This window comes from Canis aureus, chromosome 19, assembly GCF_053574225.1.
Source record: "Canis aureus isolate CA01 chromosome 19, VMU_Caureus_v.1.0, whole genome shotgun sequence".
Taxonomy (NCBI): domain Eukaryota; kingdom Metazoa; phylum Chordata; class Mammalia; order Carnivora; family Canidae; genus Canis; species Canis aureus.
In genome coordinates this window covers 40067913-40084170 of record NC_135629.1, presented here as the reverse complement: position 1 = coordinate 40084170, position 16258 = coordinate 40067913, and the positions used below count along the sequence as shown (strand labels likewise).

At 56.3% G+C, this 16258-nt stretch overlaps 1 protein-coding gene across 8 annotated transcripts in view; it reads right to left on the bottom strand.

Annotated features, from left to right (window-relative positions):
• The window catches only part of CACNA2D2 (calcium voltage-gated channel auxiliary subunit alpha2delta 2), a 138301-nt gene that overhangs the window by 66358 nt on the left and 55685 nt on the right, over nt 1-16258 (bottom strand). For all 8 annotated transcript variants that reach the window (XM_077858777.1, XM_077858778.1, XM_077858779.1 and 5 more), the window contains exon 3: nt 924-1040. In XM_077858777.1, coding sequence (XP_077714903.1) covers nt 924-1040 — 117 coding nt within the window. The remainder of the gene's footprint in view (nt 1-923; nt 1041-16258) is intronic.

Genomic DNA, 16258 nt, shown 5'->3' with positions numbered 1-16258 from the left:
ACTAATGTACTTTCCATTTCTATGGATTTGCCTATTCTGGACGTTTCACAGAAATGGCATCCCACAATAGGTGGTCTTTTGTGGCTACCTTCTTTTGCTTAGTAGAATGTTTTCAAGTTATCGAGGTTGTCATGTGTATCACTACTTCATTCCTTTCGACTGGACTCCTCTTTCTGGCACTGGCTAGGGCTGGGGCAATGGCAGCTGTGCCTCTGATCTGGGGGCAGCTTGGACACCCTTCCTCATTTATTGTACAACCCATGGCAACCCATATGCCCCAGGGCACCTTGCAGCTCCAGAAGCCCCTCCCCACCTGTACTCCCTGGGATGGGTGGAGGATGAGGGGTCTGCTGGCTTTGTCCAACTGATCAGGGCAGCCTAGCAGGTTCTGTCAACTTGCAGAACTATAGCACCTTGGAGCTGATAGGCACAACCTCTCCAAGATTAGAGGGGGAAACTGCACTCAGAGGGAGGCAAAGAAACATTCAAGGTCATGGGCAGAGCAGAGGCTCTGACCTCTAGCATCACATGGTTCCAGCATTCTCTATGTGGGCATTCTGGGCCACTCCACACTCCCTCCCCATCAGAGCTGCAGCCCACCCTCCCAGCCATCAACAGGTGTTCCCCCAGGGCACACTCATAGTACAGAGGAATCAGAGGACTCTAAGACTGCCCGGATCCCACCTTCATGCCCATGGAAGGCCCCCAAGACCCCAGATCAGCCTCATGGAGCTTCCTCCTGATAAAACCACCTGCTCCTGCCAGACCTGCCCATATCCAGGTGGGCACAGGATGGCCAGTGACAGCCCAGCCTGAATTTAGAGGGCCAGGAAGGCCATGTGTTCACACCAGGTGGGGACATCATCCGTGCACGGCAGCACTACCCCACCTGGCCCTCCCTTAGCCCACACAATGGCACCTACCTTCAGGGCCCGCACCTTCCTGTCCAGCAGGCTCTCAATGTCTCCTGCCACCTTTTCCACCAACTTCTGAGGCTCGTTCTCCTGCACCTCAAACAGATTCCGGTTGTCCTTGTAGATCTAGAAGGAAGCAGGAGCCAGGGGTGAAGCCAGGGTGGTCCCACAGTCTTATGCCACAACCCCCTGCATATCCTCTCTGCCCAGTATGGTCCAGCCCTTGGCCCTGCCCCAACTCTGGCTCTGGCCATGGAGAGAGTACGGATATCTGGGGCTTGGGCCCGGTGCCCTCCTGAACATGAAAGATGGCTATAGTCATAGATTCCACAGCTGGCCCTGGCTGTGGCTGATGGGATGGGGCTGTCACTGCCTTCTCTGGACTCAGGATTCCTCTTTCACAGGTGCATGAGCAATACCCCCCTGCTGACTTCAGAGCAGCTGAGAGCAGCAGAGGCAGAAGGGTGGGCTGGCGAGGAGGCAGGGTGGGTGTGTGGGGGAGACAGAAACACTAAGCACACATTGCATACCACATGCCGGCTGACACGAAGACACTGTCATACTTACTACGCACACCTACATACGCATCAGAAACCCAGAGCCACCCCTCCCTGAGGACTCAGGCATCTGTACCCCTTTTTGCTGGTGCTGCCCCAGGGCACTTACAGAAACTGTAGTGGGAACTCTGGGCATCCCTAGGGGCTCCTCTGTCATTCAGGGCACAGAATAAGGGGGCAGGGACCCAGGAAAAAGGTAGGTGGGAAAGACAAATCTGCCTCCCTCTCCTCCTTGGGGACTGGGTCTGTGCACACATGCACATGGATGTGGAAAGCTGACAGTTTGCATCTGCATGTATGAGTGTGTTATGGCTCAACACACATCCATCCATCTGTGTGCACGTGCCTGCGTGCTGGGGGTGGGGTTAGAGCCTCTAGATGAAGCCTGGGGCTTCTATGTGAGTCACAGAAGCAAAATTCAGTGAGCCTGTTTGTTCCAGGCCAGGGTCTTGGGTGTGTGCACATGTGTGAGTGTGTGCATGTGCATGAATATGTGTGTGTGCATCATACACCCCTGCATGTGTCCATCCAGATGACCCCAGGAGGTCTGTTCCCCAAGCTGACTCTTTCCCAGAGGTCACGTGCCACTACTGAACTGCCACCACTGGGCCGTGCCATCGGGCTGTGCAGAAACGGAGGGATGTAGAGAAAGAAGAGGTGATGAGGAGATAAGGAGGTGGGAGAGGCAGCTGATGAGAGACAGACAGGCAGGCAAGATAAGGTCGGGAGAGTGACAGCGAGACGTGGGGGAGATAAGGCCTCCAGCAGCTGATGAGGGAGGAAGTAGGGGGCTGGGTGCTAGAGCCTGGGCCCTGCTGCCCAGGCAGCACCCAGCAGCCCAAGGGTTAAAGTGCCACACAAAGCCAGCTCAGGCAGTCTCCTCCTCCTGCCGCCCCCCCATCCCTCCTGGCTTCTCTTTTTGTCCTTCTCTTAGAACAAAATAATTTGTGGTGAATTCACTCCTTCCCACAGAGCAGTGGCGATTAGAGGGTGAGGCGTGAGGCCTGGACACAGGGCAGGGAGGATGGGGACCTCAAGTGGGCACCACGGCCAGTCTGCTCCCTGGGCTCCTTAGGGCAGAGGTCCCCAGATGAGAGGCAGTGATGGGGACAGAGGTCAAGGAGGGGTCTGAGCCCAGTGGCGGAGGCGGGGGTCACAGGGAAATATGGGGACCTTGGAGCCTAGGGCCCACTGTTGGGGGAAACTGAGGCTCAGACACAAGAAAGGACAGGTCAAGGCCACATGACTCTGAGTGGCAAATCCAGGTCCTCCATCCTCCCAGACCTCTCCTTCCCAGGTTTCAGGACTCTCAAGATTGATTGATTGATTGATTCAGATCACAGGTAGGAGGGGCAGAAGGAGAAAGAGAATCTCAAGCCAAATCCGTGATTCCTGGTGCCCTGAGGGCAGAGCTCTACACCGGGGGCTGGATCTCATGAGCTGAGATCAGGGCCTGAGATCACAACCTAAGCAGAAACCAAGAGTAGGTCGCTTAACCACCTGTGCCCTCCAGGCGCTCCCCAGGTTTTAGGACTTTAAAAATACACACTTTTCTAATCATGGGCCACCGCCCCAGGCACTCCTTGAGCCTCATCTCAGCCACACTGGCCAAGCGCACCCTTGGTCCACTTGCACCAGCAGGGGGCGCAGCTGCCTGGCTTCTCAGGGCAGGGAATGAAGTTCCCACACCGGACTCCTGTCAAGGTCATTCTCAGGTGTCCCAAACAGGGTTGCCCATAGCAGTGGCAGCCTCCTGACAACTCTCCCCCGGGAGCCGGGGAGTTCCTCTCCATTGGGTCCAGGGTATCCCTTGCAGCCTGGCATGGTGACTGGGCCAGGCTCTGGGGCCACAGAGGGAATGGGTCTCCAGGAGGCAGGGTCATACCCCAGGGCTCTGAAAGGTGGCATAAGGGCTTGAAAGCAGGCACTCTGTCAAGAGTCACCTCTGAACCTCAGTGTCTGATTTATTAAATGAGAGAGCAGCTGTCCCCACTTTGCAAGCTGATGGAGGCCTGCAAAGAACCTATGCTATTGTCACTACTGCTATTGTTGAGGATCACCAGAATTCTGCAGAAGGAATCACAGTCCCTCCCTGCCTCCACTCTGCTAGATCTGTACACTAAGGATCTGAAGTCACTGGCTCTCATTCTTGGGCAGACAGCCTCGGTCTCCTGGGGTTGGCCCACTTCCAGCCCCACCCTCTCCCAGGCCTCCCTGGTGGCCCCTCTCCAGCCATCCTGTCTTTGTCTCCAACACCTCAGGCTGGGCCCTGGAAGTGACAACAGGGGGACCTAGACACAGGGACGCCACTGATACAGCATAGCAAGGACAGCTCGCTTTTAACTCTCCCAAAGTACTGGGCCTGTGTGTAATGGACCCTTGGCAAATGCATATGCCCGATTCCATGTTCAAGAGCAGAGCTCTGAGACCAGCTAGACCGCAGGCTGACCCTTGTATTTCTGCTTGCAGCTGAACTACCCCTTGGAGCCTGGGGCTGCATCTGCCATGCTTCCTTCCTGTCCCAAGAACCCTCTATGACACCCTCCTGCTCAATCCTGGTGGCAGCCCATGGGCCTGGCATGCCCCTGCAGGCTTCTGGGTCCCCAGCCCATCCTGATGCCCACTACCACACTTTTGCTCATGCTGTCCCTGCTTCTTTTCCATCCTTCCCTGCCTAAATCCTTCGTAGAGCAAGGGCTAGAAGGAATTTCTGGGGAGATGAGAGCTGAATCCTAGAACTGCAGGGGCTGGTCAAGCTACCAGCCAACACTGTCCCCCAATCCTAAGAGTCCCTGAGGTGAAACAGCCCTTGTTCCCTCTATCTCAAGTGCCTCACCCCTCTCAACATTTCCCTGGACCTGTTCCACTTGCTCCTATCCCCTGGGATAGGCCCTGAGCTGAGCCCTGTGTCACAGGGAGATCTGAATGATAGAGTTCAGCAGATGGTCCCACCCTGGGAGATAGGTCATCTCTCCATTGATGCTGTCTGAGGAGGTGCTTTCTACCTACAGGCCGAGGAGAGAGCCTGGGAGAGCCCAGGGCAGACAGCATGCCCAGGGCTGGCTCCCCTTGAGCCCCAGCCTCTAGCCCTGGTCTCTGGGGCCAGCTTGGATGCAACAGACAGGCCAGGGTGCACCAGTGCAGGGCCTTAGCAACCACAGCAGGACTGCATGCCCGCTGGTGTCCTTGGCCCAGCAAGCTAATTGGAAAAACCCAGCAGCTCCCACAGTAGCACAGCCTCCAAGGTCTCCACCTCTACACAGGCAGGTGGATTGAGGAAATAGATGGGGGCCGGCAGGTCTACAGGTTGTCACAGTTTCACACTAGCAGTTATGGGGAAGGAGGAGGCAGGGACTCCATCCCATAGAGATGGTGAATGGTAGTGGGACAGGGCAGCAGACTAGCAGACAAGCTGGCTGGAGCCCGGTGAGCATGTAGGGGTGGGGTAGGGGGAACAGGGAGAACAGGGGTGGCTGAGACCCCAAGGGACAATAATTCAGAAGGCAGCTTGCAGCCTCTTGTTCCCAGGAGTTCCCGGCTCCCCTCCCTTGTACCAGATACCTATGGCCTCCTCCCCAGAAGGGCACCTCCCCCCATCGGTCCCTCCATCTCTCCCCTCATCTCCTCACCTCCTTCCTTGCCCAACCCCCCACCCCTGGCCCTGTGCTGGCCCCAACCCCAACCCTCTCTCAGCTCTAGTGATTCTTTAGTTAAGCAGCATTTCTGGCCAGCCTTTCAGCCTAGGGATTTCCAGGGCCGGTGGAGGCTAAGGCCTCCTCAGGGGGTCCAGAGCCTCTGCCATGGCCCCTGCTTCTGGCTCCACATAAAGAGGTGAACCTAGAGGACACTTTGAAGAACAGCGACCTTGGACAGGAGGCACAGGGACATGCACAGGGGCAGATGGAGCCAGCCTCAGCCTCACAGCTCCCAACAGCTCTAAGAGTGGGGTCGAGTTCTGAGGAACCTGGAAACAGAGAAAGCCACTGCAGGAGACAACAGGCCTCAGGGCCAGGGACCCGGACAGGCCCCTGTCAGACCAGAGAGGACTCTGCAAAGTCTCAGAAAGCCAGCAGCAGTGGGGCCTAGCCCTGAGCCAGCACTCGACCTGCCTGGGGAGAGGAGGAAGGTGTGGGGAAAGGAGAGGAAAAGGAAGGTGAGGAGGGGAAGCAGAGAAGGGCGAAGTTGCAAGGAGGATGGAGGCCCCGGAAACGCTCCTATGCAGAGTGTTTTCACACTCGACCTCACCGATCTTGAACAACCCAAAGAGGGACACTTCTGATCACGTCTGTTCAGCAGACAGGACACTGGAGGCCAGAGAGTTTAAGTTATGCAGTAGAACTCAGATTCAAAGGGGATCTGTCTGACCGAAGCCCCTGTTTCAGGTCATACTCATTCTCATACTTGAAGGTGAGGTACAAGGTGAGGTGGAGGGACACCAGGGATGGGGGGGCCTGGGGGGCAGACCTGGGTCACAGCAGGGGAGCTGGCCTGGAGGGGAGGACCAGCAGAATCAGCCTCATAAACTAACCAACCACCCAGCCCGGGGAGTGAAAACAGATGCAGACGCATGTGAGGCTCCTCTCTGCAGCGAAGGTGAACGGGTCCTAATCTCTGGAAAATTAAATCAGAAAGAAAATGGAACGAGGAAGATTTGACACAGGCTGGGCCCTGCTGCTGGCTGTGTCCTCAAAGGCTCAGGCTCGGCTGGGTGTTCGGCTACCTGAGGGGCCCTAGCATCCTGGCCCCCACCACCCCCATGTTACTGGGGAGGGCGCAGGCTGGACTGGGGATGTGGAGCCCCACAATACAACCCCCAGGGATGTGTGTTCTGCAACCCCCTCCTCCCCTCCCCCTGCCAGTCACATCTTGGTGTCCTGTCCCTGGTCTTGCAAGGAGCAGCCGGTGGGGGTCCTGACTGCCCAGCCCTCATGCCAACAGCCCCCTGGAGGGAGAACAGTGAGCAGACCAGAGATGGCGGGCTAGACCCCACAGGGCAAGCACTGGAAAGGCCACAGGGGCTGGGACTGGGGACAGCTGCTGGAATGGGGTGCACCTGTGCCAGGGATCAGGAGAGTCTTGGGTGGGAGGACAGGGGTCTCACGGTAGTTTAATGATCCTGATCTGGGCCAAGAGGTGGGGGAGACAGGTGGTGACTGATCAGGGACCCCAGCCTGTCAAGACAAAGCTGGGCTCTGGGCTTCTGCCCTTCTGTCAGGCTGGTGTCCATTTCCTGCATTTGTGGGGAAGATCGAGGGTACTGACATAGCTGCTAATCACCCTTGAAGACCATAGGATCGAGGGAATAGTCAGATACCCTGTGGTCCCCTCCCATGGAGAGCACTCAGGACAGGCTGTGGCTCCTGGGCTTCCCTTCACCCGAACCCTGAGCTCCACAGCTCAGCTCCTGATGGGATAATGGGGACTACCCCACTGTGGGTGCAGAAAAACCCTAACCCAGCTGCTCAGGAGACACACCAGGCCCTGGTCTATGTATGTGTGTGACCGACAGCTCCCCAGGGCCAGTTGTAGCCCCTCCCTTGCCTACCTAGTACAGGACTTACAGTAAAGCAAGGGCCAGGGAGCCTCAGAGCACATAGTCAGTGCACAGGCAGGGATTAGGTGCCACTCACTTGCATGTTCACCAGCTGCTGATATTCACCTGCTGCCATGGTAGTTCTCATGTGGCCATGCCACACCGCCACCATCCTGTGGTGGGCTGGGTCCATAGTTAGCTGTAGATGGTGTCATGCCACTAGCAGGGCTTGCACATTGTGATGCTCGCTGTTACATGATTAACATTCATACTGAATAGGGATTTCCTGGAATGAACCCTCCGTTTAGAGGAAGTTGCAGACACCACCCAGGCCTTTACAATGCAGCCCTGTGTGAGCTACAGTGGAGAACACAAGGCAGTGTGGGGGGAGCAGGGAGGAGGGCTCCTGGTGTGGCTTCTAGGAGCGGGTCAGACATGGCCCTCCTGGGTCAGTGGCCTATTAATTGCTCCATTTCCTCCCCACCCCCGCCCCCATATCCTTACATTTCCATTGGGCCATGCCATATTCATGCCACAGGCTCTGGGGCCCTCTTGAGCCCAGGGCAGCAGAAATGCACCAGATCTTGTCCCTGCCTTCCTGGGACTCACCATCCAGAGGGGACAGATGTTCCTTCAGACTGCTAAGAGTAGAGGGGTGGCAGAGGGGAGAGGTATGCAAGAGACACAGGAAATGGAGCAGGCCTGCTTGGGTACAGCCGCCCTGGAGGGAGCCGCCCAGGAAAAGACTGGGATGGTTTTACAGGGGAGAGTCTGAAAGGCTCTAGTGGGAGTCTGCCAGACTTGGGGGTGGCTGGGGGCTAAGAGACCGGGCAAGAGTAATTGTAGGTGCAGAGGCTGGGAGAAGGAAAGTCAGTGGACTCTGCAGCAGCAGGAGCACAGGGGCTTGTGAAGGGCAGAAGGGAAGTGGGGGGCTGGGTGGGGGGACAGATTCTGAGCAGATAGGGGGGTGGATACCCAGGTGGCTCAGTGGAGGGAGAGTGTGGCCTGGATTATAAGGTAAGCTGGCCCTGGTGGCTCAGTGACCCCTTGGCCCCCAAGAGGCAGCTGCTAGGAGCTCTCACCAGCAGATTTCCCTTCGAAAAACTCACAGGGGCACAAAGCCCCCACCGCCACCCCCAGCAACGCCTCCCTGTTTTTAAAGTTAAAGTTTAGTTGACTGTCATCCATTACCGCAATTAGTACATTATGTCTAATTATGCAATTAGTGTAAAAAGTGCACTTGCTGCTGAGAATGGGAAATTACGCTGCCTCGTTACGCTGTAAAATCCATGTCATAAAAAGGCTCAGTCTCTTGTTTTTCAAAAGACACAAAACCCAACACAAAACAATAAACCAAATCCTCCCAGTTGAGCTAGGGCCAGTGTACGCGGCCCTCCCTGCACTTGCCCCCACACAGACCCCCACCTCCGGGAGGCCAGCTGTACATACCCCAGGCTGAGGCCTGGGCCACCACAAGGATAGGCTGTTTGCGGGGCCCATTCCTGGGTGTGGCCCGTCTTCATACTCTGAAACAGATGTGAATTTCTAAGCTGACTTTAAAACCGTGGTAATCCTGATTATCCATCCATTATTCCAGACTTGACTTGTAACAAGGCCTCCCTGTTAAGGCCTATGTATTTCAGGTGAGAGCAGTCCTGGAGGGGCATGGCTCCACCCAGCTCTAAGTACAAGACTTTTCTCCAAGGTTCCTGAGGGCACAACTCTGAGGTTCCTGATGGCATCCGTGACGACAGGTGCATTTTCCAGATCAGGGGAACTGAAGGAACTTCCCCATGCTCCAGGCTCCCAAGCCCCGGGAACATTGCCTGGATAAATAGGGAGCTCTCCATCACAAGAAGCATACAAGCCTAGCCATCAGGGGTGTTGAGCAGGAATTCACTTATGGTCACTTTGCACAGGGCTGGTCTCCAGGCTGCCATTAGCAGCAGCATTCCCACGGCTGTGCGCCTGTGTGAAGCTTGTAGTCTGTGACTTTCTTCCCTAGGTTCTGGCTCCCTTGGTGGTCAAGCAAATAGTCTGGGGACAGGAAGGAGATGAGAAAGGAATCTGACAGGGTAGGGGGTTGTCTAGCACCTCTGCTCTACCACAGAGGTGACAGTGCCAAATGGTCAAGTGCATGGGGGCTGGGAGAGCACACTCCAACGTCCCTGACTGCCTGTGTCAGCACTGGGCACCTGTATCTCAAGAGGGTGATGCAGTGCCACGGACACCCCTTCCCAGCCATGAGTCTGCCCTGACCTCAGGGAGATGATGCACGAGCCTCCTAGGGCTGCCACTGCCGAGCTCAGACAAGGTGCTCACGGAGCAGAGAACCAGAAACATGGAGCCCCAACATCCCAGGGCCTGTGGGGCACCAGGGCCCCTGCCGCCACACCCACCTATACCATACAGCCATTAGTCCTGGGTGTGCCTAGGTGTCTGGGTGCTGGCCACATCCCAGTGGGAAGCATGCACTGGGAACGCAGCTGGACTGTGGGGATGGAAAGGGCCTGGATCTTATTAGAGGGACACCTGTTGCCCAAACACAAGGCATGGGTTGCTGATGGTTCCAGCCTCTAGGCCTCTGTCTGCTCAGGTGCCCTTGAAGAGCAGGGGAGCATGTCACGCCTCAGCCACCTGGACACCAGAGGAGATTCTTAGGGCCCTGTCCTCCGGATTTGGTTCAGGATAGCATCAGGAGTGAGGGACTTGAGCCCGAGGTGAATGGAACTGCCGGCAGAGCCGGGGCCCCTGCTGGCTCCCAGCCCTGAGCCGGGAGCACCGGCTGTTGAGGCAGCTGGGAGGGAAGCTGTGCCCAGCACACCAGCCGGCACGGGGGAGTGCGAGTAAACACACCCGCGCTTCCCAACTCGTGTGGCTGGTGTGGGCGCCTGTGTTTATGGGAAACAGGTTGTTTGTGCCAGCGTCTGGGCCCCCATGCCACCCACCCTGGCTCAGCTCTCTCCGGCTGCCTCCCCACCCAGTGGGACCCGCCTTCCTTTTCCCAGGACTCCGCAGCCTCTCAGCTGCAGAGGGACAACAATGACGACAGGTTCTACCCTTCAGGTGCTGAGACAGGGCTCAGCACTTTACCCAATGAGGCAGAATATTCCCCAAAGGCAGGTATGGTTATGATCCCCGCTTTACAGCCGAAGAAACCAAGACTCTGGCATCTGGAAAAATGGGCTGGACACTAGGCTGGGGGTGGAGGAGTCCATGACACTGGGTTTCTCAGTCTAGTCATCAGTTTCAGGTCCTAGGGCCTCCAAACTACCCCTACCCCCGAAAGCCTGGTCTGCCCTTTACCTGGGGCACCACTTCGAGGAGCCCTGGCCCAGCATGGCCTTAGATGTGTACCCTGCCCTCTGAGCAGGGCACACGGCCCGTTTCTCCCATACAACAGCCTAAGGAGAGAGACCTGGGGCCTGGTCACTGGTCTGCCATCTGGCCTTTTCAGGTCCTTCATCCTCTGACCTCCTGCCTCTCAGGGGCAAGAGTCTTGGCAGGGCAGGGTACAGGGCTCTGGGAGTCAGTGTGGACAGCGGCTCCAGCAGACCCTTGGGAACCCAGGGAGGACTCTTCAGCATTTCATGGTTTTAGCTATTATGGAGATCTCCTCTGTGACTGTACCTCGGTCTAGAGTAGCAGAAACTTAGCCCCATAAAGACCCTCATGAAATAGGTTTGAGGCTGGCTAGAGGCAGTTTTGAAGGCGATGGGGCAAAGAACATAGCCTGCTTCCTTTGCCCACATCACCTCCATTCCACCCTCCCAGCAGGTTTGGCAATCCTCTTCAGGGTCTGGGATAGGTCTCTCAGGGACCCCAGAATGTCCAGAAACCAACCCTGTCCTGAGAGTCCCCGGGCAGGCTTCCTGGGGAGGGAGGTGGGTTCACCTGATTTTTCTTTATCCATCCCCCTCCCTGACCTGTGACAAGGACACCAGGAGGTGCTCAGCAGCTAGGCAGCTTCTGATCTCACAGACGAGGAAACTGAAGTGGCAAAAGAGCCAGAATTTGTCCAAAGGGGAGCCCTTCCTGCTCCTGAGTCCTCTCCACTTGTAGCCAAGAATGGCTAAGAAGCTGTGGCCCAAATCCTGGCCCTGCTCTTTACCAGTCAGGTGGCTTGGCACGAGCCTTCGCCCTCAGCATCCACACAGCCTTGAGCTGCCTCAGCCAGGCCTCGTGGGGGTGTTCCTCGATGATGAAAGGTCACAGGCAAGATGCTGCTGGCTTCTCATGGGGCCTTCTTCCAGGGCTGCTCTCAAGGCTCTGAGAGATTTCCCTGCCCCATGCTGCCCTGCAGGGCCAGACCTTCTAGGCCTTGCAGGCGAGAGGTCTGCCCTTTGCTCCTGCTGCTGAAGATGTCCCCAAATAATGATAGCACTGATCACAAGGAGAAGTCCTCTGGCCAGCTGCTTTTGTGAAAACATGAGATTTTTGCAAATCAGGTATCTTCGCAGAGACAGAGAAGTAAGGCTGGGAGGTGGCCCTGCATCCAGGGCCGGTCTGGGGGTAGGGTCATCACAGGGTCCCACCCCATCCCTGTGCACACACTATAGGTCCAGGCGCACCAGTTAGACCTTCCAGATCAGCTCATACACACTGACCTCACCACATTCACACCCAGTGCCCAGGAAGCTGCTCTGGACCGTGCCCGGCCTCACACTTAGGCTCACAGAGATAAAGCACCACAGCCCAGATGGATCCACTGGCTGTCACTGGATGTCACCTGGGGTAAGCTCTATGGGTTTCTGTACCTCTGCAGTAGACTGGAGCCATCTGAAATGTTTTAAGCAGTGAAACTTCTCTGGCGCCCTATGGTTGGGGCTACCCGAAGGTCGTGGTCCTAAATCCTCCTGATGGACACAGTCCTGGAGAGGCTCCACACAGCCAGGGTGCTGGGCCTGGTGAGGGCCAGGACATGCCTGAGTGATGGTGGCTTCTGGAACAGGTCCCTAGGAGGGTCACAGTGCTCGAGTGTCAGGCACTGATAAGGCAGTGGGTACCAGAGCCAAGTGGGAACCTGACTGTGGTGAGTGTGCAAGCGAGTGTATGAGGGAACACAGCCATGCTGGCCGATCTTGTCCACATCCTGCGTCAGCACCTCCCAACCCCATCTTTGTCCTTCCCCTTGTTTTTCTTTTATTTTTCTCCTACTTCCAATTTATAGGCTCTTCTCGAATTTTACGTATCTCTGTAAGTGCCCTTAAATCTTCCGTAGACTACGTCGGAAGCATACAAAAACAAACAAATAGTACTTGGACACGGAGGCCTTGCACATGCTGAAGCCATAGTGAGGATAGGCACACATTAGGGATGTGTGTACATCACAGACATGCACATGCTGGGGACACACCAGAGGGCCCATGGTCTCCTGTCATTCACAGGCTCTCCTGATCCCTCAGAGAAAAGTTCCCACATTTGGACAGGAAAAATTCAGAGTAGTCACCACACGAGAGTGTCCCAGAGCTAGGGGGCCAGGATCTCCACACCCCTCCAGGCTAGGTGCTCCTGATCCAGCCCTTGCCCCTCTCTGCACCTCAGTTTCCCCTCACTATACTGTGGGGAGGGAGGGACAATCTTTGGCGCCCACAGCCCCAGGTTCTCTCTCCATGAGTGTAAGAACCCAGAGGCTGCTGGGGCCAGCATTTGTCTTCACTGCGTCCACGCGCAGTGTTTGCCATGCAAACGAACTATGCACACAGGACCCAGTGCCCAGCCATACTGGCAAATGCTATGAAGGCCCTTATCTAAACATGAACTTCCAAGTGAGAGTGCTGTGCTCAGGGAGGCAGATGCTGTGTCCAGACTCCCACTCCAGGTGGGCCACCCCTTTGGTGCCCAACTTTGGGGGCTACTTTATGGGGTGAGGACTGCCACAGGAAATGCTAACACCAGCCAGCCATCCGTTAGATCAAACCCTCATAAGCCCTAGACATTGTCCCCATTTCATAGACAAGGCCACTGAGGTACAGAGTAATTAGTGGAGCTGGGATTCAATGACTACTACACAGACTAACCACACACTAGACCATGTTCCAGACCCCCGCCCCCTCCTTCCACCAGCTGGTCTCCATTGCATGGGAACCCGTGACCCTCCACAGCCCCAACCTTGTCCCCCAGGCCTCCTCCTCTGGGAAGCCTCTCGAATGCCCCCTCAGCTATGTCCATGAGATCTCTTGCCTTAGGGCTATGGGCATCAATGGGGGGTCAGCGAACTCAGGTGTTTGCAAATCTTGCCCTGTTTTAAATGTTCTTGGAAAGCTCATCTTTCAAAGGCACCTGGACCAATCCTTGCAGGAAATGCAGCCCCTTCAGGACCGCGAGCCCCTATTTCATCTGCCCAGGGTCATCTGCTCAGATTGATGCATGGTGCCAACTGAATCCTCAGTGGCTCCACCAGCACCCAAAGGACCCACCAGGCCCTGAGGTCTGTCATTTGCCCAGCCTGTCTGCTCAGTAGGACTGTAGGAGGGACAGGCACTGATCTGCACTTGACCCAGTGGTGGGCATGCCCCCAAAGAGGTGCTTCTACCTGCAGAAAACCATCCAGGCCTTGTAAGTCTGGAAGTCTAGGATCTCAGGATACAGATGGGTAAACTGAGGTCCAAGAGGGAGAGGTAAGTAGCAGGGCAGGGCCAGGAAGACCCAGGTTCCAGCTGCTGGCACCTCCTTCTGTACTAGGGAGGGCAGAGAAAACTTTCCAGAAGAGGAGTGGGCATGAGTGGGGAAGAGAGAATGTCCATTTGGCAGGGGAATGGCCAACAAAGGTAGAGGTGAATGGGCAGCTAGGCGCAAAGCAAGGAAAGAAAGCTGCTGGGCAGGGGTATCTAGTGGCAGGGCAGAGGCAACTTTGTCCTCCACCCCTCACTGGAGCCTTGGGGGAATGGTCTGCTGGTGTGAACGCTCTCAGAACTGTGGGGTCACCTGGCAGACCGGAGGTGGGAGGTCTGGGCTTCTGTCCTCTCTGCACCCCCTCGTCCCTGGGGCTAGGTGCCCACCAGGTCTTAGCAGTGTTGATGCTATGGGCTCCTGTGTCCTCTGCTCAGCGACCTCTACCAGAAGGACGGACGCCTGAGCTTCTAGCTCTGTCAAGGGCTCCCTGAGCAAGGAGGCGATGAGGGCAATGATGCCAGCAGGACAAGAGCGGAACAAATTGCCCCAATTATGTAAGGCGCCTCTATTTCCTCCTTAGCAGGGAGAGGAGACCAGGGAAGCTGTGTTTCTCTCAACTCCACCCCCACCCATGCCACTGGGCCTACTGGGAGACCCCTCACAGGGGCCCACTCAAGTCCCCCCCAAGCAGGGTCTGTAGGCCCAGGTCACTGGGGGTACTGGGGAAGGATCTTTGGAAGATCCTGCTTTCCCCTTTCCTGGGGCCTACAGGATGGGACCAGGGCAAAAGGCCTGGGTCTGATCTGTTCAGTCATTGTTCCTTGAGTGTTTCTGAGTGTACCCTAGCCTCTCTGGTTTTCTTGCCTGTACACTGGGGTGGGCAGCCCATGTGTTAGGCCTCTCCCCTGCCCCGGCCACTATGGAGCCCTGGGAAACTCTGAGCCTTTCCAGAATCCAATTACAGTCCCTACCTTGTCATACCCTCACTAGGACATGCTCAGGTCTGTTCTTCCTAGTGACCCATAGGGGTCCAAGCAGGAAGCCCCTTTCTCCAGACTCCAGAACCAGACTAATATGCCATACAGCCACATCCTCAGCATGGCCTCTGGACTGCACTTGCCATGAACACAGTCCGGCCTCCACTCCCACCCCAGGGCCTGGACCCCTCTGAGTTGCTCATCCTCCATCCCAGGAGAATGCCCTGGGGAGCACTGGAGATGCCCCAGGCCAGCGCCTTAAGGTAGCGCCCTGCTTCTCATCCCTACCTTGGCACAGGTGGTCTCTGCCCAGGCCCCTCTTCCAGCTGGGAACTGAGTGTGCCCGGAAGGCTGGCCTGCCAAGCTGACTGGGAAAGTCCTTGTACACAGCCCCATGCTTTGCTGGGTTGCCAACATGCCATGAAGCCCCAGCTAGCAGGCTCTTTGAGTTTATGGTGCTAGCAGGTGAAGGTTGCTAAACTGTAAATTTATCTCTTGCCATAAATGCGGGCAACACGGGGGCCAGTGTCTATGCCTGAGTGTGTGTACATGGGTGCCTGGAGGCATCACGTGCTGTGTACAGCAGAGTACGTGTGCACAAAAGAGGGTTGGTGTTCCTGTGATTTTGCAATGCACGCCTAAGCACGCGTTCTAGGGTGTGTCCTGGGACATGAAGGTCTCCCCAGGTCTGTCCTATGCACAGTGTATACACAGATGTTCTCCGAGGCCTACTGTGTGCTATACTTGAGCAGAGGGACAGGGGACTTGGGGCTGCACTCAGGGAAGGATGCACCTGACCTCATTTGTAGTGAGCTTTTCCTGTGTGCACATGTGAGCCTGGACGAACGCACACCAGGATATGTGCTCCCCAGGGCACTCTCCTGGGATGAAGGAAGAGACAGCAACTTAGAGGGGTCCAGGCCCTGGAGAGGGAGTGGAGGCAGGACTGTGTTCATGGCAGGGGCAGTCCGGAGGCCGTGCTGAGCACATGGCTGCATGGCATCTTTGTCTCCCTGCCTGTCATCTCAGAAGGATGAGAGCCCAGTCCTGGTTACAGAGCCACACTGGGCTGGTGCCTCTTCCAGCCACTGACCCCACCACCACAGAAGCCCCCCTGTACACTCTGCCAGGCCACAGCATAGAGAGCCCCAAGGCACAAACTCCGTCCCGTGTGTGTGTGTGTGTGTGTGTGTGTGTGTGTAGCAACAATGGGACCGCAGGCTGAGGTGATCCTTCCTGCCTACCCCCACTCCCAGAAGATGTAGAAACACCATGAAAACAATTGATCTCCTTGTTGATAGTGGGTGAGAAAAAATTGCCTTTCTTTAAACACTAAAAATAATGCCCAGTTTCCTAAAAGCAGGGCTCTCCTCAGCCCATGGCTGTAGCCAGGTCTTGTTGCTAATTCCAAACATGGATTTGTTGGAGAAGTGGGGTGCTAACCCTTGGCTGCCTCACCAAGGGGCTCAGCCTTGGGGCAAGATGGCAGCCCCCAGGATCCAGGCCCAGATCTTGGCTATGCAGTGAGCCCAGATGTTTCGATCTCAGGCAGGCGGGAAGAGGGCAGCAGGAACTGGGTCCATATGCTGCTTGTGCCCAGCTAATGGGCTGACAAATTAGCAGGTCTCCCCTCTAAGAAGTGATGAATGAGCAACTGCCCAG